A 20,345-nucleotide genomic window follows, 5' to 3' on the forward strand; every position below is an offset into this window, starting at 1 on the left:
GATGGAGGATATTTGCATTAATAGATAATACAGCATGAAGCTCTCCTTCAGACACTATATAATGAGTGATACTTTTTTGACTTCTGTTTTGTGCCTTTCACTTGGTTTCAGTTCATGCCCGGTGGAACAGTGTGCAGAGAGAGGAGCAATGAGTGTGATCTACCAGAGTACTGCAATGGCACTAGTCAGCTTTGCCAGCCTGATGCATATGTACAAAATGGACACCAGTGTAAAAGTGGCAGCGCCTACTGTTACAATGGGGTTTGCCAGCACTATGAAGGGCAATGCCAGAAACTTTTTGGTGCAAGTAAGCAGTTTTTTTTTTGTTTTTTTTTGTAGTTTGTTTGCTTTGATATACAATATACAGTTTATTTCATTTCAAAATGAATTGAAGTATTACTGTGTAGTCTGATGTTGGTCACAATAATTTCACAATGCAGATGTAGGCCTCCAAGCCAAAGGAGACACTGACCAGGTTAGTGGCATTAATTTGAAATCTGTAGAATTGAACTTCCATTTAGAGGAGGCGTAAACCTGTACTTACCCATTCATCTGTCTTCATGCTCCCATTTATTTAAGCAATGCTTTGTTACTCAGTGAGCTCCACCGATAAGAGTATCCATTTATTTTATGGATATTAATTACAAATTTAAATACTAATTTGCTCACTTTCATTTTTATTTTAGGATTTAATCTTTTTTTTTTTTTCTTCATTAAACTGTAAACTTTTTCACTTATAGTATTTGAAATTTGATCTCATTTGAATTATTTGAAATAAACCTTTAGGAGGACTTCATTTTAGCACCTTAAAAAAGTAATTTTGGTCACAAGTTACCTGTTACAGGAGGCAGCTGCTGTCAGTGTTGTGGTTCTGCAGACACATAGGGTCCATGGGCATATGTTCAGTTTGTCGTTTTGTAAGCATTTAGAGATGACGTTTCAGAAGCTGACAACTCCCTTTTTTAATCCTCGTGAAAACTGACATCTTTTGTTTTCTAATGAATGACATATTGTACAGTTCAAAGTGCGATAATGAGTTATAATGCTCCTTGAACTGAGGCTGACAAATTAAACTGGCCCATTTTACGGCCATGGAGAGACACGACAGGGCAAGAGTCCGACCTGGATGCCAGGCAAGCACGCACACAAAACCAGTTTAGAGTATGAGATGAGCTAACTGAGTGTCTTAGGACTGTGGGAGGAAAGCTGCACTCCATACTGGAAATACACATGAATGTGACAGCATGCAGATTCCACAGAGACGGCAGCCATGAATCAGACAAGGGCCCAAGTGCTGCAAGGCAGCATTATTAGCCTGTGTGGTACTCTGTTCCATGGAGATCAAACATTAATATTAAATCCATTGTACAGTATATTTCTTTGGTGTGAAAGCTGGGTACACAATGAAGGTTTTGGGCAGCCACCTGTATGGTTTCCCTGTCTGCAAAAGGCTTAAATTTGCATACAATGTGTACAGGTCAGAGTCCAAAACAGAACTCCTCAAGTATGGAGTGTGCAGGGTTTTTAAGGCTGTTCACGGCTATGTGATGTCCTCGGACTATAATCTGACACAATCAGGATTTCTTGTGATTGCGGCTAGAAAAGAGAGGTTTAGTGCAACCTGCTGCCCCCTGGCCTGGCGTAGCATTCTGGTCCCTTTGGTTGACTCCCAAACGCATGTGTGTGACATTGGTTATTTATTTATTACTGACAAGTTAATTTGAGTTTTCATTGTTCTCAGCACAAAACTTTTTCTTAAGTATTCTCTAGTAAAATTCACTCATTCATTTTTAATTATGGGACATGTGGAATCGATTAAAATATATTCTTAGTCTTGTACTTCTATTGCAGCAAAATATATTACTGTTATTTCACATTCATTGTGCAGTTTAAAATCTAAACCACTGTTTTCTTAGATAACACTTTTCATGGTAAGGCAAATTCCGAGTGCATGAATGTGTTAAGTCAGTTTGTCCCTTTTCATAAGACCTTGGCCCACCTTTCGGGTTTTTTCTAGTCGGCATTCATTTATTCATTCATTTGTTTTATTTTTCTAAAGCAATTTTCACTGAATGACGGCTCAGAGTGCTGCAATAAGTTCACATGTAAAATGCCATTACCACTTTTCAAACTACACTATGCATAAAGATAAAGTTACAGATGTGTTTAAACATATAGTAAAATAAAGCACTTCTGAGTTTATTAATGCAAAGGGATCCTAACAATATCACTCCATTAAATATTGTTGCCTGTAACAGGAGATATGTTACAGGTCTGCATTATGGTATGTAACACCAGGGACACCACAGATACTGCTTACACACATGAGGGAAAAATTAAAGGACGTCAAAATTGGCACAAAGAAGTGCTGCTGGGTGCTAAAGCTCTCTGCTGTGCTGCCCACTCCTTTCCATCCTGGTGAAAATGCAATAGTACAGTTATTGATACATTGAATATTTATACCTGATTTAGCACATGACACAAAAAGGGTTTCCCAAATAAACATACTTTATTATACAAAGCAGCTATTTATAGTAAACAATATTTAAAGGACCTATGCTAGTTCATGCATATTTTCTACAAGCAGGTAAAGTGACTTGTTTAGGTAGTAGAGTTTGTCGATGGTGGTGGTGACGAACTAGTAAATGTTTGTAGTTCAAGGGTTAGCATCTTTTTTTGTTGGCATACCACCTATACCAGCTGAAATGTGTTAACATAACATTGTTGTTTTCCATTTTCCATTTAACTGAACTTCTTTTAGACCAAGCTAAAGATGAAATTCTTTAACAGCCCCTGTATTTTGAATATTTTAACAAGGTGTTATGGATAATTTTTGGGTGTACACCTAATACTTTTTTATATAATTAATATTTTCTCTCTATTATATAAAAAAATCCTGGGACGAGACTTTGGCCGTGAGATTTTTTCAAGTCACGGCCTCCTCTCAGCCCTTTTCAACCATGCCCATGGTCCTCTCACCTCTCAATCGTGTGAATGCTTTTGACAGTCACAGTTCCTGCACTCTCAGCTCTTATAAATTTTAATGTTTTCCTCACTTTAAGTTCCCAATTAAAGAAGACGTATTATGTCCAAATCTTATTAAAGAATTTCATCTCGAAGGGTTATCAACAGAACAAAATGAGTACACAAGCAATCCTAGCACCGAGAAATGATGAAGTCAATTGAATTAACGTCAAAAATAACGATCGGTTACACGGCAGATTGTATAAATGCGTATCAATAGACTGTGCTGAATCAGTTGGTGGTGATCATACGGGAGATGAAAATTTCAACTTACAATATCCCGAAGAATGTTTATAACAGTTAACACCATCCAGTCTTTCACCGCACAAATTACTGTAGAAAAAAGGATGTATCCAAGAAAGGTAATGTAGTACATCTTTCATAGATAACATTAGACAACAGAGGAGATCTTGATATGCCATTCGTATTAAAATGTTAACAGTTTCCCGTTAGAATAGCTTTGGAAAAGACAATTAACAAATCTCGGAGCCAAACATTCGAAAAAGTTGTTTTATTTAATTGAGAGAAAGAAATGAAATGCAATCACAGGCAGTTATACGTTGCATTGTCACTATGAAAGTCCAAACACAGAATTAAAATTCAATGCGATATTAATGAAATTTAAATTCAAAAAAATATTTTTACTGAAGTTTTACAGTAAAAGTGTATTTGCGCGTTAATTTCAAAGCCAAAGAGAACGAAATTGTATTACACAACGAATAACTCTAACGCAACATGAAACATAATTTACTTTCAAATTTATGTTTTTCTATTTTTTAATATGGTTAATTACTCGCTGTAATGTAAAATAGTTAGTTCTATTATGCATATGTAACAATTCCCAGAAAAATAACAATCTGTTTAAATTGTACATCCGTATCCCCTTACACGAGCGACGGAACCGCAAAGAGGCTAGCACATAGTGCAGGCCCAAGAGTTGGTGAGCGAAGCGAGCAGGGTGCAAAGCCCCCTAGTTTATTATAAAAAAAAAAGCAGTGTAATTTCATATGGATTAAAAATCTGAAAGACTATAATTTCCATACTTTTGATTTTTAAATATTATACAGTCACTTGTGAATTCCTATCAAAGGATGTCTGTGTGAAAGCTGAGCCTGTTTCATGACATACTGCAGAAGGTCTTCATGTCAAGTTTCAGCTTGGATCACTTTAAATGCGGATCTGCCAGTATGTTGGGCCTATAAACTTTTAACTATAACTTTTCACTCTAAATTTGATGCTGAGTGATTAAACATATTGATTTGAAAAAAAATAATAATAAAAAATGAAAAAAGGCCTTTACTCTAAAAGCCCTTCCATTACAATTAATTTCCTAAACTGCAATTAGTCCTGGAGTTTAAATTGATTATTTAAATGGAGTCAATAAATCAAAAAGTTTATTGTATTTGATTAAATTTGTAGAACCGTTCAAAATAATAAATCAGTCAATGTTTACGCATCTGCAAATAAATTTCATAATTTTTGAAAAACAAAAAAATTTTGATGTGGTAACATTTTTTGGCATATGCATATATCAAAAATATCTTGGTGCTTTTAGTAAACAAGCAGAAAAAATAGTTTTTCTTTATTTAATGATGTTTTGTGAAGCAGACTAATCGCCGTTAATCATCTTAAGCACACACATCAATTTTAAATACATTTTCCCAAATTAATTCTGGAAGGCTGTTTCATTGTCTTTAAAAAAAATTACCAGTTCGGTATAAATGTACCTTAACTTAACTTCAGGAAGCAATATTTATCTCCTGGCGGTCTTTAAAATGTTAACCTGCCTTTTTGTTTTCATCCTTTAGAAGCAAAAGTTGCTCCCGAGATTTGCTTCAAAGATTCGAATGTGAAGGGTGACAGATTTGGAAACTGTGGTTTTCAAGCAAATGGCTACAAAAAATGTGAAAGTAGGTAAGGAAAAGAGCTGACAGAATTCTGACTATTTAGCATTTTAAAACTAACTTTTTTTATGCTAATTCCTCATTTTTAAGGAACGTCTAACAGAGAATGAAAGGAGAGAAATGGAGGAATTTCCGGGCTTGCAAACTAGCCGGCGTTTCTTTTTTCTTTCAGTGTTTGGCCTTTGCTCCGGTTAGGGTGCACACATTGAGGTCCCTTGTTTGGGATGTCATTATTCCATCGACTTTAGTAGGACTTGTACTGCTAGGCTAATGTTTGACTCTGAAACTGATGAGCAGTTTCATTAGAAGTTACACTAAGTGCACGTCACACCACAACAAAAGAGAAAATATATTGGATATTTTCATTCAAAAGTGTTTTATTTTGTTTTTTGTTCTTATTTTTCTTTGTCGTCTTTTGGGTTGCTTCATGTCTAGAAATGTAATGTGTGGAAAGCTGCAGTGTGAAAATGTTGATGGCGTCAATACTTTGTTTGGCATCCAACCTATTCTGATGAAAATATTTTTTGGAAGCATCACCTGCTCCGGTGTGGACTTCCGTTTGGGTTCTGATGTCCCAGACCCCGGCATGGTGAATGAGGGAACAAAATGTGAAGAAGGGAAGGTAGGTTGCACACACAAAACGCCTCCGTAACTGCTATGTGAGTCGGTCCTGAGACTTGTTATTAAATATGTAGTTTCAGTGGTAATGTTTCTTTTCTGTTTGTGCTTTTTAAGGTTTGCATGAATTACCAGTGTGTCAATGCATCCATTCTTCAGTATGACTGCAATGTCCAGGAGAAGTGTCACGGGCATGGGGTGAGAATCTCAAATTTATTTTCAGAGAATATCACTGGTGTTCATTTATGTTTTATAGAAAATGGTTTAATTATCCTGTTTGAATTTCAAGAGTAAGTTCGCTGGGATCCAACTAAATAGTATCAGTAATACATTTATAATGTTTATTTCCTAGCGAACATAAATATGGATAATTTACTTAAACTTGGTGTTTTATAATTGGTTTATTCGTATTTCAAACCTTTTATTGTATAGCCTGCCTTTAATTCTGTGTATATACTTTCAAGTTGCCCCTCCTGTGTTAGGATATATTTTGTCTTTATTTGGATGCTTAACTACATGGAAGACATTTAGGAAAGGGTGCTGTAAGTGTTGTTGTTGTTTGTGTTTTGTATGCTCTTACTTTACTGTCATTAGGTCAGACTTCTTATGACTGTGTTTCACACTAAAGGCAAAACAGCAATCCAGATGCTAAATTGGGTCGACATTCAGGGTGGCAAGGCATGTCTGCATGGACTGACACCGTTAGTGTTCAGAATGTCCGCATGATGCTGCTGACCGCTTTACACTTGCAAATGTTTTATAATAAACAGGAACTAAGTATACTCGGAAGTCATTTTGGAAACCTTTGTCAAAAGGAAATGAAAATAAAACATTCCAGGGTTAGTCTGCTTCTGCTTTGCATCTAGTACTTGTCAAAGCACGGAATGCCATCTTTTAGCCATCTGGTCCTTGAGTTGTCTTGGATTTAAGGTAAGCAGGTACCAACTGTAAAGTATTGATTTGAAAATCTGGTAGAGAAAAGAAAGCCAAGCAAAATGACACCTTTCATTAGCTAACTAAAAAGATTACAATATGCCAGCTTTCAAGGCAACTCGGGCCCCTTCTTCAGGTAAGATGTAATACAGAAACTGGAGTTCCCTGTGTTTATATCCACACTCTAGGACAAGAAACAACACTGCTAAATCTTTAAATGAAAAATCTTAAATGTAATTAAAATCTGGCACCATAAATGACATGCAGGCTGTAAGCCTATCTGCAGACACCAGGGGGTGCTACTGAGGGGATATTGCGGAGGACAGTGTGGACCTGTTTACTGTTTCTGAATTTATAGGACTTTCATTTTATTTCCGAAATCATTTGTTATGAAATTACAATAAATGTTTTGCCTTATAGCAGCATGCCATTTCAATTCCATCCTTTTCTTCTTTGCATATGTTTGTTGCAGGTCTGTAATAACAATAAGAACTGTCACTGTGATAAGGCCTGGGCCCCACCACACTGTGACATCAGCGGTTATGGCGGTAGCAGTGACAGTGGTCCAACATATAATGGTAGGTGAAATAAAAGACTAAAGGACCTCCTTTAAAAATATAAATATACATACATTTCTTCTTGTTTTTAGTTTAGAATTAACTAATAATGGAACAACAAACAGATAGCACAGAACTGTCCGGCATCTTTGTGACTTCTACTTAACAAGAAAAATGTCACTGAAGTGCTTTTTACAGTAACAATCTACCATGGAAAGTAAAATTACCACGGGGTATAAGAAATGGTCGGGGTGTAAGTTTATCCTTAATGTGTCAACTTATGAGCACCAGTTCAAAACCCTTGATGTCCAGGCAACATCATCTCAGTGAAGCCTGAGGAGCTTTGCTGTACTTTAGCTCTCACCTGTAGTTCTACTCACACAAGTGCTGTACAGTGCGTGACAAAGACACAAAGAGTTGGAAAGTCAAGGGACAACCAGGTTTAATGACAGAATGCAAAAAAAGCACACAAGGGAGCAAAACTGCAGCCAGTGCTTTATGAAAAGTAAAAAGGATGGTGGAGGATATTCTGGTCCATAATGAACAGGGACGTCCACTGACTTCTTATGATGGGAAGCAGTAAAAGGGGGGAGGATTTTGTTTCTAGAGAAGGCGGAAGTAGAAATGACATCAGTGCTCCTCCAGACTGTGGATGATGATGAAGAAGAGCACATTAGCAGTGGTGCACCCTCCTGGTCTGGGGTCGTATTGCTTACCTTTTCAGACCCCGAAGAAGGCACCTAAACACAGGCATGTGTGAACTGTTGAGTGTATTGATGAACATTTCAGATATTTTTGTTTTTTTCAACTCTTGTTGCAGAAGTTATACTAAAGTAGAGCGATGGAATTTGCGTAACTCCTGTGAGAGTGTTGTATTTCGATCCTGGAGGGTCTCGTTGGCTGCAGGTTTTCATTTCAGGCACTTTCTTAATTTGCTTTTCATTAACCAGCAACCAACAATAATGATTAAGCCAACAGTCGAACTGCTGTCTTGATCACATTTACACTTATTACTGCCTCGTAATATCTGTTACAATAAAATATATGAAAAGAAGAAGTGAAGGCCTGAGAAATATTGATCTGCTCTGGTACATGAGACACTTTACTGGTGCTCTCAGAGAAAAAAGAAACTAGAAGACTAATAAGGATTCAAGGTAAATACGAGAAGAATCGGCTTTGGCCGGAGTGAAAATAGTGCTCCTCCAGAAAGAGAGCCTGAGACCCCCAGTTAGCTGGTCATCTGTTGGCTCGCTTTGCGTCTCATTAGAATATAGTAGTTTCAAATTACTGCACCTTCTCAATGGACCATCAAATATTTGCTTTAGGATTGGATGACCCCTCTGAGCTACAGTCTCTTAATAGGCCCCCCATTTTCCTGTACAGAATGAGCAAACAGAACTTTGTAAGTGATGGTTAGCTCAAATATATAGTGGACATTTATATTTTAATTTAGACAGTTTTCTAAAGAGGTGATGCATTCTGTGTCGTTTTATATGTGCATTGTTTTAAAGTCCTTGGCATTCTTGTATATTAAGTCTTGTTCCATAAAATGTTCTCAAGTGCTCTAATGCTGATATATATTTTTTATTTCACGACCTTTGCAACAGGCAGGCAGTGCCAGGTTGGATGCATTTCCCCCACTGTCCGGACTTAAGAAAAATCAGAGATATAAATGTTTGAAGTGCCAGTCTGGCCCAGTTCTTTCATTTTAATCCGTGTCCAGTTGAGGGGAGACTTGCATGGTCAGGACGGGACCAGAGCCATGTCTGATGTTTCCTGATCTGCGCCTTTTGTTAATTAGAACTAAAACTGATTCTGAATATTTACGAGGGAAAACGTTTAAAATGGCAATGAACTCTACATGTAAATCGACATTGTTCAGTCATTTCAGGAAGCTTCTTTTGCAAGTCAGTGGCTTTAATATCTCTGGCAGCAATGTTAAGAAAAATTAAACAGATATGTTCATAAATAAATGAGATTCATTTAGATGTTTTGGTGTTGCTTTGAGATCATTTGTGATTGTTTTGTCTTTTCTTTTGATAATTCCCTCTGTGACTCCACTGTTTATGTCTCTTTTTGTCTCAGATAAGGATACTTCAGTACGGGATGGGCTCTTGGTTTTTTTCTTCCTTATCCTTCCTCTTCTTGTCCTTGGCTTGTTTGTCTTCTTCAGGAGAAATGAGCTAAAGAGGAGATTCTGCAGAAAGCGATCCCAAGCTCGCAAGTAAGGCAAAAATAAAAATAAAGAAAAAAAAAAGATGTCATCTCCTGAGAAATTTATTGTAATAACTTTTCTCGGTGTGTTGTGTTGTACTGGATAGGACTGTTGATATTCTTCTTCATTCCGAGTTCTGTTTCGACTGTTGTGATTGTAACCCAGGATTAGGTTTGCCAGTATGGACCCTGCATCAGTTCACCTGTAGACATTTCATCTGAGGTGTAGCGTCCTGTCGTGTAACCCAGTCGAGGAGACTGCAGCCACGTGCTGCTGGAAGCAATTGTTAGATATCAGATGTTGATGTTACACACTGTATACGATCTAATTTACACACTGCTGACAATGAATGGTGAAGACGATGCAACGTGCTCCATGCAGGCTAATAGTAAATCAAAAGAATAACCTTCTGTTACTTTTACTTTTAAACCCACTTTGGTAGTTTTGGCATCTCTTGCTGACATTTTTTATATTCAGAGTGGAATATGTCTCAAAGAATTGAACACCTTTCAGATTTAAATTAAGACTCTCATTCATAAATAAATATATAATATATATACACACACATACACAGGGGTGAGCAAAAGCAGGTTTACAGTTGTGTTGTAAGGTAAAAGGCATGCAGGTTTCTTCTGTTTATTCCAATAGCTGTATTAACTTTATTAGCTCCAAAGCATGTCGCTGGCACAGTGCCCTTGGGTACCATCTTGTAAGAGCTTGCAGCCTTTATTATTTGCAAATTCTTGTAGTTTACTTGCTAATAACAATAATAAGAAAAATAATAAACAATAATTAATGCAATAACTACTACATAAATTAAAGAATAAACCGTGTTTCGCATACTCACCACTGTAAACCCGATTTTGCCCCTTATCTGTATACACAGTATATATTTTTTATTTTTTAATTTAAACACTGCTTTGAGTGCTCTGATATTTCACACACATAACATAGCATTGTCAAACCCACTTAATCCAGTTTAGTATACTGGGCATGGGGCAAGAAGGGGGCTAGAGAGGGTCCCGTTCTGTCACAGGGTCTGTCCACTCACCCCAACATGGGGCCAGTTAGAAATGACCAGCAAACTTAACAGAATGTCGTCAAAGGAAAGTGGAGGACTCTGGGCTACCGGAACAAATCTATTCAGATTGACTTATGGACTTTGAGTGGTTTACAGTGTGGGACAAATTTAAGCTGAAGTGCACATTTCAAGGAGGATGAACAAACAGTATGCCATGTTTGTGTCATTTTACAGATAACTAGATATTGGTGTTGGCGTCGCTGCAGAATAAATGTGTTAAATCGCAACTACATATTTTATTCATTAAAACGACAGATAAAGGACCCTTAAACTAGAAGTACTGGACCTCTGTCAAAATCTGCAGATCACTAACTGGTACAGGGGGTGCAAAATGCGCCTGACTTAAAAGCAGGCTGTGCCGTTTGTTTACATTCTTTGAAAGGCCGTAAAACATCATTAATGTAAGTTGGGAGAAAAAAAAAAGTCTGAAATGTACATTTGCTAGAAGCAGAATTATTTAAGATTACTAAGAGTCTCCTCTATATAATAACAGAATTGACAGTGCAGCCTGCGGATATTTGACTGCGGTGCTCTGTGGATGTGGGTCTGCATGGGGGGCACCCAGGGGCTGTCTGGCAAATTAGTAAGATTTGGATCAAAAGCACGCGCTTCCCATTTATTTTGACGTTCATGTAAATTATTTGGTGTTTGTTTTTTTACTAATTAATTTGCTGAAATACAAATATCTGTTATAATTGCTAGTCATCTTATAGAGGAGCAAGTAGGGTGAAATGACACCTTTTATTGGCTAACTAAATGGATTACAAATGCAGGCTTTCAAGGCAGCTAAGGCCCCTTCATCAGGTAAGGTGTAACAAAGAAACGTCTTACTTTCTCCTGTATCAATCTATGGCTGACACGGTACACCACTCTACTGCTATAGACATCTTATAGAAAAGCACAAGTAGGCAACTAAGCCAAACACTTTTTCTTCCCCCCATAATCCGTCTACATAGTTTTTAAAATGCGCTTCGATGTTTTATTTTAACACGCTGGCGCGTTTCTTGTTCATTCCTGCCAAGTGAAGGCTGCTGAAGTTTGCCACCGAAACAGCGCTGGACGTGACCTGCAGAGCACAAACCAAATCTCAAAATGAGAACATTCAAATTGAGTACTTCCCCAAATGACTTGAGTGACTGCAGCCTTACTTTTAATTGCTTTTATACAGTACAGTTAAATTCCATCAGTTTTTATTATGTAGTATTTAATGCACATCCTCAAATTGCATTCAAAAAGTAATATAATGCTGTTAAGTAGTAAATGAACTGGCGTTTGTTGCATCACAGTTTAGGTTTCCTTTTTTATTCCTTTATCCCAAGACAAAGAAATAGTTGCTCCCTTATTTATCCCCAGTGTGGTGCAAGTTCACAGCTCACAAGAACGAGTGCAAAGTGCAGTTCACACAGATTAAAAGGAATAAATTCACGTTCATAGTTCACCATTTCAATTTTCGGTTCATTTTGTGTTTTTTAAGGAGAGTAAATGACCCATGACTTTACTTTTTTCAGTTTTGTATGCCTTATATTAGGCTATCACAGTGTTCTTGAATAAAATAATGCAATAATTATGAAGACTTTTTTATTTAAATACACAAACATGTATAACCATATATGCTAATATCCTCCCGGTCAAAAAAGAAATTAAATAGATGCAAGTATATTTATACATTACTGCTGTATTTCCAACCGTGTGACACAAATGGTGACTGTGGATCCAGCGTGTAGGTGAACCTAGCTGTTACACTGCCGGTCATAAGTTACGTCACATATTGCACATCCAACGGGGAAAATCTAACGTGGCCTCGCCAAGTCCAATGTTTTACTAAAAGTAAAAATGGAGCTTCACCGCGTGCTCGTGTCAGTGGGGATGCAGCTTAAGAACAAGCAGGCAGACACAGACAGCGACTATTTAATTTTATGTTATTTTTTCTGAATACAAATAAATGGAAAAACTTCGTACAAAATAAATATTTGTAAAAATCCACTATTTGTGCTTATTATCTCAATAGCGTATTCGGATTCAGCTCCACCCCTACGTTACAGGGTAAGGCAAAACGTTTAATGCGGCCCTAAACCACATCCAGAGTGTCACCTACCACTGAACGAGCTCACGTTCAAGTCCTTCACTTGTAAATACGTTACGTTAAATTCACCGTTCTTAGAAAAATGAGTTTGTTCAGTGGACGCGCACAGCACTGTTTGAGACGGCGGTGTTAGGCACCTTACGACAAAACAAAAGTGTGTGTTTGTGGTTTGTTTGTTTTTGGTGTGTTCTAAGCATTTGTCTCCTCACTGTTCCCGTGTGACTACTTATTTACCTACGTCGTGCGTGTGTCTGTCTCGATGGCGTTGAAGTCTGCTGTTTTGCTCACACTAGTGGCCTTTTTCCCACCATTTCTGTCTTTAAATGACGTCGTCAATGGCAAAGCATCTGAATGTGGTAAAGGGGCCCTGACTACTCCCTGCGTAATATAAACGACATTTATACGAGAGTGACTTACTTACTTTTTGCTCGCTGCATACCTTCCCATTTTACATCAAATGAAAGGTTTGTTGAATGAATTGAAAGCTATAAAGGTTACAAAAAATTGGGTAAAAATAAAGCAAATGTGATAATGTAATGATTATACAGTAATGAATGATTTTGTCCTTCAAAATAAATATTAAGCCATATTAGCATCGAAAGAGAATTCTTGGTATTAAAACTGAGATCGAGGGAGCCAAACTAACACCACGCTGTGAGTTGTTATGTACAGTAAGTGACAAACGTGTGTTTTATTGAAGAAAAATATGTAAAAATACTTTCTATGTAATATCTGTTTGTGTTTAACTATTCTTGCCTTTGTCTTTAATTTAGAACACCATCTGCAGTAAATGCTGGAAAACCGTCTCCGAGTGCCTCAAATAATATCGTTAAAGATGGGGTAAGTGAAGACGGCCCTTTATGTTAAGTGGTAGTTCGCTGATCGCTCTCTCCGTGACGCACAAGTCACAGCAGCAGTGTTGACCTGGTGCTTTGTAGATTTGATTTGCGCGTTGTCACTCTGTGTGTTTCTACACTTTCAGCTCAGTCATCAAGTTCAATGAACAATAGTAAAAACAACCAGAGCGCGTAGCTGCTTCTTTGCTCCCTATGCATTATGGTTGTTTTGTTGTTTTTGTTTTCTTGCGGAACCAGCATAATGATTTTGCCAGATATAGAAATGATTTGTGTGTGTGTCTGTGTAGAAATAGTATTAATAATCAATAATAGTATGCACATTTTAGATCAGTTTACTGGAAGTGTTTGTAGAGTAGAGTTTGTAACCCTTGTTCTATTTTAAAATGTGTATTATTATTATTGTCTAAGCATGTTTTACTGCCTTGCTGTACACTGAAGTAAATATTTTTTTAATTATTATCCTGTGGTCTTCATTGAGTGACAGTATTTCTATTACAGATTAAAAGCACTTTTAATTTCTTAATAATCTAATCTACCATCTGCGGTACTGAAGGTTCATCTTTTTTGTTTTCTTATCTATAAAGCATCAGGCTCAGTTATTACCACCAGAAGAGGTAATGTGTTCTGTCGTAATTAATCAATGTGAAGCTTTGGGAACTGCAGGGGGTTGCAAATTTAAGTGGCTTAACTGCTCGGTGCTTTCATGGCATTAGAACCAACATCCACAAAGCTCTCCTGAAACTAAAAAAGGACAAAACGAGACACCTCCGCCACACGGCTACCCGAGCTTTACTTTACAGTAAAGATGTCCAGAATATAACCTGACCATCTGTACGTCACTTGGCTGCCGTAGTCTTCTTAAGGCAACTCTAAGGCCTAAACTGTGTGAAATATTCTAACTGGCTGCTGATGTGAGTCCCTCTCATTTATTTTCCCCACCGAGTGAGTACCTGGACACCTCATTTACGAGTCTGGGTTTGATCGCATTGAAGTGCAAGGCATTCACACCAAGTGGGTAGCCTTCAAATATCTGAAAAAGTGTGTGTGGTCATAAGATGACCAATAATCATGAATGATTGAAATTCTCCATTTTCTTTCCACATCGGGGACTTTTTTAGTTTCACTTTCCGATTCAGAGCATTATGGATGTTGATGCATGGCTGGTTATGCTTTTCACAATCTGCTGGTTCCATTCTGTACTGCCGTCTCGCTGACGTGCGCTCGTACCTCAGAGGTGCTGGATGTGATGCTGGATTCTCCCAACTGCCACAGTGTCTTTTGCGTTCACTTAGCAGGTTTTCATTTGAACTTCAATGAGTCTTATCTGAACTGGTGACATTACTGATTATCCTTTGTCACTTTCACCTACTGACATGGAATTTGGGGGTTCTACTCCCACTGTCTGCTTCCAGTTTGTTTTTCGTTTTTTTTTTCCCTACAAAAAGTACATTTTGTCAGAGTTCACAGTCCTCAAGGTCTGAGGAGCACGTAATTATCTGAAAGGCGGAACAACACAAACAAAACAAGTATACTGAACTAGTGCTCAGTAATGGGTATACTGGTCGGGCCTAATGCTCGCTGTAGCCAGCTCAGGTCCTCCATGTTCTGTAGCGTCTCTTCGGAAGTAGGGAATCCAAGGACAACCAACAACGCCATTGTGCTCCTTTAGTCAGGCTCTGTCAGTCATTGGTAATTCTGTTCATTTTGTAAAAAACATACAGACACTCCAACACCATAATTACATTTTCTTAAAGTCCCTTAAATATAAAGCAAGAGCAGTGCAATGTAAGGTGCAGGTTAGAACAGACAAAGGCCTAATGGTGGCTGGAGGGGTTCGGGCCTGTAATGTGACACCAGTGCCCTGACGCCATCTCCTCAACAGCCTCCTCTTAACTCATTTTGCCCTCAGCTGTATTTCTAGAATGGAATTTGAGACCTTTGGAATGTTCTCTTTGTGTCCCTGAACTTTGGTGTCAGGACTTGACATTTATTTTGGTACTGCGTGTTTACAGCCCTGAACTTTTATGTGGTTTTTGTTTAGTCGTATATTTTTCCTTTACGTCAGAGTATTTAAGAATGTATTGTTTCTGTTGATCTTTCATGTAAGAATTTTGGTGATGAAACGGCAGCTGTAGTTTGGATGGACGGTCTCTCCTCCTGAGAAAATAAATTATAAAAACCTGTAATGGAAGCCACTTATGTTGCTTTATGAGATCCCAGATCATCATTTCCAGCACTGCCCTCAAATGACAATGGGGGTACAAACAGAAAAATGTGTGCTGCTACCTCCCAAGTGTTTATTCCAGCCTATCGTTTTCTTTTCCAGGCCATGCTGGCACATTCTCTGTTACTGTTGGCCTTTTCCCAGTGCCAGTGTTTTGTCGTTGTTTAACTGTTTTGTCTTCAGTGGACTTGAAATTTATGTTGGGGAACGAGAATTGAAATTCCTGCTGAGGGAATAACAAGCATCACCGTGTGAAACCGTCCAGTACGTCATGTGCAGTGTGGTGCATCGGAGCTCTCTGCCGGTGTCTCCTGGCCACAGTGGAGCTGCCTGACAGGGTGGCTCTGCAGGGTCGATGCCACACACCTCTGTCTGCTGTCGTAGTCATTTTGGAAAGGATACTCCTGAACTAGTGTGGTGCTGAGGTGTCGCCTGTCGCATGGCTGCACTCGGGGGGCCAATCTGGGATCATGAGTTGGCTCATCATGTGGTGGGTGCGGCAATGCGCTGTATCGGTACCTGCTTCTACTCTCTGTCTCTTCTGAATAGTCTGTGTTCTCGTCATTTTAGACAAGCACCAGTTACGTACCAGTATATTTGTTTCTACAGTTAGAAAGAGTTGAAACCGGTTAAAAAAAAAAAATGAAATAGTCCTGAGCACTTTGATACAGAAGTATAATTGAACAGCAGCAGCAGCAGCTCACCACTCACCTGAACAGGCAGCCATGTCAGTCAGGCTGCTTGTGCTGTTGTGAGTGAAGAGGAGTTCGGCCATCTTAGCGTTCAGCAGCAAGCAAGAGGGGCGTTGGGTCGTTCATTTTCAGCACTTCTCACTGCGAAACTGAAGTGTTGTATAAACATTATGCATTACTCAGCTTAAGAAAGCCCGATGTTAAGCAGAATATGATTTAATTATAACCTAACACAAAATTAAAAAAACCTAATTAATCCAATTCAGAGTGTGAGAAGGCACGGCCTCCTCTGGCAGCATTAAGTGCAATTTTCCTATATATATGTGTGCATATAGATAGATAGATAGATAGATACTGTAGATACTTTATTAATCCCAAAGGGAAATTCACATAATTAAAACATATGTATATCTGTATAGTAAATATGCATATTTATTTATATATATAATATAATATACACACACACACATCTCTATACTTATATATATATATATATATATATATATATTTATATTTATATATAGAAGGGAATCGAGACCTTTGAAGATGATTTATAAATCTCATCCTACTTTCCGCCTCCCCTACGACGCCGGCACAGGCCTACATGACGTCCAGGAGGGGTACAGGTAGTCGACTAAAGCTTCTGAGGCTGCTGCAGAGACGTCTCCTGCCCTTTTAGTCACCGGAATGTTCGGTTCAGCGCTTTGCCGCCATGATATTGACACGTCCCTTGCCATGTGTCAGATTTTACTGAATGTCCTTTTTTTTTTCCTGCCTTCTTGATAGGTCGTTCAAACTCACAGAACGTCGTCAGCCCAGCCAGCATACAGAGACTATCGTCAATCTCCGTCTAGGTACGTACAAACTTTTTTTGTCAGTTGTGATCTCGCCTTTCCTGAAAGTCTGCGCTACTAGCGACAGTGCTGGTCTCCCCCCGGCCTGCGTGCGCTGTCTGTTAATGACCGCTTTATGCCGTCCGAGTTCATTAAAGTCCCCTCTGCACACCACAGTAGCGCTGATGGAGTTTTTACAACTCTTTACTCGTAGAGCAGGTCTCGGGTGTTAGTAATCTTACTTTTCATAAGAACCTAATAAACTCTAGTTGCTGTAAAATGATATAACACTTTCAGGAGTCTTCATATTTTCTTTTGTTAGAGTATGGAAAATGTGTCATTGGATGGTTGACACAGAAGCTCAAAAGTGAAAATAAAATTACATAGATTAAGAAATATCTTTACTTTTTCCTAATTTAAAATAAAAAATTGAAAACTAATTTGTTCCCCACATACAGTATGTTAAATTTGCACAATATTGGCGCCCCTCAGATGTTCTTTGTTGGAGGTGGTAGCCTAGTGTTTTGTCGTGTTTAGGGTCGTGTAGCCCTAGCGCAGTCCTCACTCAGACAGCAGCATAACAACTATCAGCAGAGGCAGCAGAGAAACAAGTTAGTCGTCTTTTTATGTATTATCGATAATCTGCCAAAGGTGATAAACGAAGCAAAACGAGTGGGACAAAAATCCCATTGCAACCTCGGTAGCAGTTCATCGTGTGCTTACTAGCAGGCGGCTCTGCCTTTCAGTGGAGTCCGTGATGACCTGGCTAGAATATGAGCGGGGGACCAGAGTTACGTCAGTCATTTAGTTTCCTGTGACACCTCAGTGGCCGGAGGGGTGTCGTGGTACAGAGTGGCTCCCCTCATTCGCTACAGCTCAGTTCTTCGATAACCAAAAGCAGAAGCCGACTCCATACTTCATAGCAGTTCTGTTGTAGCGAGTATCCCCACGTTATATTAGATGACAGAGGCCTGTAGATCTGATTTTGGTAACTTTATGACTTCTTTTTGTTGAGATCTGGTAGGATGTTCACACTTGGAAGGAAAAACCCTGATGGACAGAGGTTGGCGCAGAATGTAATTGGACACAGCGGTCTAGACCCTAAGGAGTCCTCCCAATTTTTCTGGAGGATTCTCATTGTAATATGAAATCAGTTATTTTTTTTTCCAATGCAGAAATGGACTTTGAAAAAGTTCAAGGAGTTCAGTAAGGCAGCAGCAACTTCAAGCTTCTACATACCCCCTGCAGACCCCCCAAACCACCAGCCTGCCCCCAGACTCCAAAGCTGCTTCTCCTCATCTGCCCTCGCAATCTTTATTGTAGCTGTTAAGGGGACAGGAGGACCACTCGGCCACTTGTGTTCTCTTGCAGCCAAGAAAAGTAAGAATGTAATTCTAGCATTAGAACTTCTCTTTGTTTTCTAATTTGTATTCATTTATATTTTATGAAAGTGTCCCAGTTGATTTTCAAGATTCAGATTAAAAACCTGCTGCTGTCCGGCCTTCTCCACCCGTTTGGCTTTTCTGTACTCTTCAGTCTCAATGTTGAGGTCCTCGTGTCTCATCATCAAGTTCTTGCATATTCTAAGAGACTTTAAAAATCCGAGTTTTGATCAAATAAAGGAAGTTGTTAGTAGCCGAGCGAATACGGTGGAGGCAGGCGTCCTCAGGCGCATTCACTCCTACACATCGGCTCTTTGGCTTCTTCAGGACCCCCCGTAGTTTATGAGCTGATGACCACACCACCAAACTCAACTGAACGCTTGCTTGTTTGTTTGTGTTTTCTCTCCAACAGGCCGTCAGCTCCAAGACCGCTAGTGCCTCAGAGACCAGCGCCTCTGCCACCCGTATAGCCTACAAGTGCAGCCTTCTGGGGCATGTGGGAGCTGCACAGATTGTATGATTTAGAGCAAAGTTTTTTTTATTATTATTATTAGAAGATTGAGCCAACAAGTGTACACTTCTTTTTAAAAGGTATTGATTTTTTTATAAAGAATCACATCTGGGCTGCTGAATGTACTGGGTGCTGGGTAATGATCACTTGCAGATGCCACTGGGAGAGTTGGGCTGTATTTCATGGAGCATCTATGACTGCTGAAAATACAGTTGGTTTGTCTGTTTGTTTTTTAATCTTCAAGACTGTTTGTGCTGTGCTATGTGATGCAGAATAAATCGGCACAAAGACTCCACAGTTTGGCTCGTGTGTTTGTCACACTGCAGAGGTCATCACATTTAACTTGTCATTTATTGAAATTTGCTGCCCATGAAGTGACACCCGTCAAATGTGACGCGTGATGGGCCGATGTTTGTGCGACCTGCTTGAACATCACAACTGCGCTGTTATTAGAAATCCCCCTCTCGAGAAATGAAGAGATGAGCCCCCATGAACGTGGTGGTGGCTCTGACTTGAGCCGTCTGTTCTGGTACTCGAGATCTTCTCAGTCAAGTGAATGCCACACTAAAGCTTTATACTTCCCCCCATTCACCTGAACTAAAAGAAATGGGTAGTTTCTATACTGTTCCTGGTTTTTATATTCTTCCTCAGAGCCGCCCATGTGCTACACTACAAGTAGCCAATCAGAACTTGTTTTGTGGGCCACTATCACGCCCCCTTTTACTCGCTCACTCGTGAATCGGACTGCCAGGAAGGTCAACAGTTGTAAGAAAAGCCACTCCAGGAGAACAACTGAGGTTTCATGAAAGTCCTGAACAGACCGTGAACCTCGACGACCGCTTCAGGACAAATCAAGTCTATAGAAATAAACCAAATCACATGTCTTGTTTGCTGCGTGTGCCGATGCGTTCAAATACTTTGTGGTCGCACCGATTGCTTTGGTAACAGTGGAGAGTCAGGGGGGCCTTTGTCATTCAAGGCGTGATGTCCTGTGTACAGTTCCTTCAGCCAAGAGCACCGATTGTGGAGGGACAGCTGTGGGGTCCCAATGGCCACCTTCCTGATTAGAACATTTCAGCCAGGAGGTCCCAAGATATTTTTGGTAGCTCCCTGTGGACCATCTGCGTGATCGAGAAACATTCATGAACATCCTGCAGGATTTATGGACAACTCTGAATGTGTTTGCGTAATCAGAACGAGTTGGAACTGAAGTGGAATGGAGAACACGCTCTTTTGATTCACTTTTTCTACAAGTTAGCCATTTCTTTTGCACCTGATTATTCTGCCACGAGTTGCTTTTGTTTCATTCAGCCTTTAGGTCAACCCAAGCTGACATTTCAATAAAGGCTTGTAAAGGTTTGCAGATGAAGCACCACATGTCTACCGAGATGCTGTGTTTTGCGTCTCTTTATTCAGTTGTCCACTTTACAG

General features: G+C 39.2%; 1 protein-coding gene across 2 annotated transcripts in view; it reads left to right on the forward strand.

Moving 5' to 3' along the window:
• Window positions 1-19,209, forward strand: part of LOC120539295 (disintegrin and metalloproteinase domain-containing protein 9-like) — a 73,051-nt gene extending 53,842 nt beyond the window's left edge. The window contains exons 14-23 of one of the 2 annotated variants that reach the window (XM_039769223.1): window positions 112-307; window positions 4,833-4,938; window positions 5,364-5,550; window positions 5,664-5,744; window positions 6,952-7,057; window positions 9,122-9,260; window positions 13,189-13,255; window positions 13,857-13,886; window positions 16,975-17,042; window positions 18,816-19,209. In XM_039769223.1, the coding sequence (XP_039625157.1) occupies window positions 112-307; window positions 4,833-4,938; window positions 5,364-5,550; window positions 5,664-5,744; window positions 6,952-7,057; window positions 9,122-9,260; window positions 13,189-13,255; window positions 13,857-13,886; window positions 16,975-17,042; window positions 18,816-18,873 (1,038 nt within the window). In that variant the 3' untranslated portion in view covers window positions 18,874-19,209. The remainder of the gene's footprint in view (window positions 1-111; window positions 308-4,832; window positions 4,939-5,363; window positions 5,551-5,663; window positions 5,745-6,951; window positions 7,058-9,121; window positions 9,261-13,188; window positions 13,256-13,856; window positions 13,887-16,974; window positions 17,043-18,815) is intronic. The other variant, XM_039769224.1, reaches the window with a different exon arrangement.
• The last annotated feature ends 1,136 nt before the right edge of the window (window positions 19,210-20,345 follow it).

Source organism: Polypterus senegalus, chromosome 11 (genome assembly GCF_016835505.1).
Source record: "Polypterus senegalus isolate Bchr_013 chromosome 11, ASM1683550v1, whole genome shotgun sequence".
Taxonomy (NCBI): Eukaryota; Metazoa; Chordata; class Cladistia; order Polypteriformes; family Polypteridae; genus Polypterus; species Polypterus senegalus.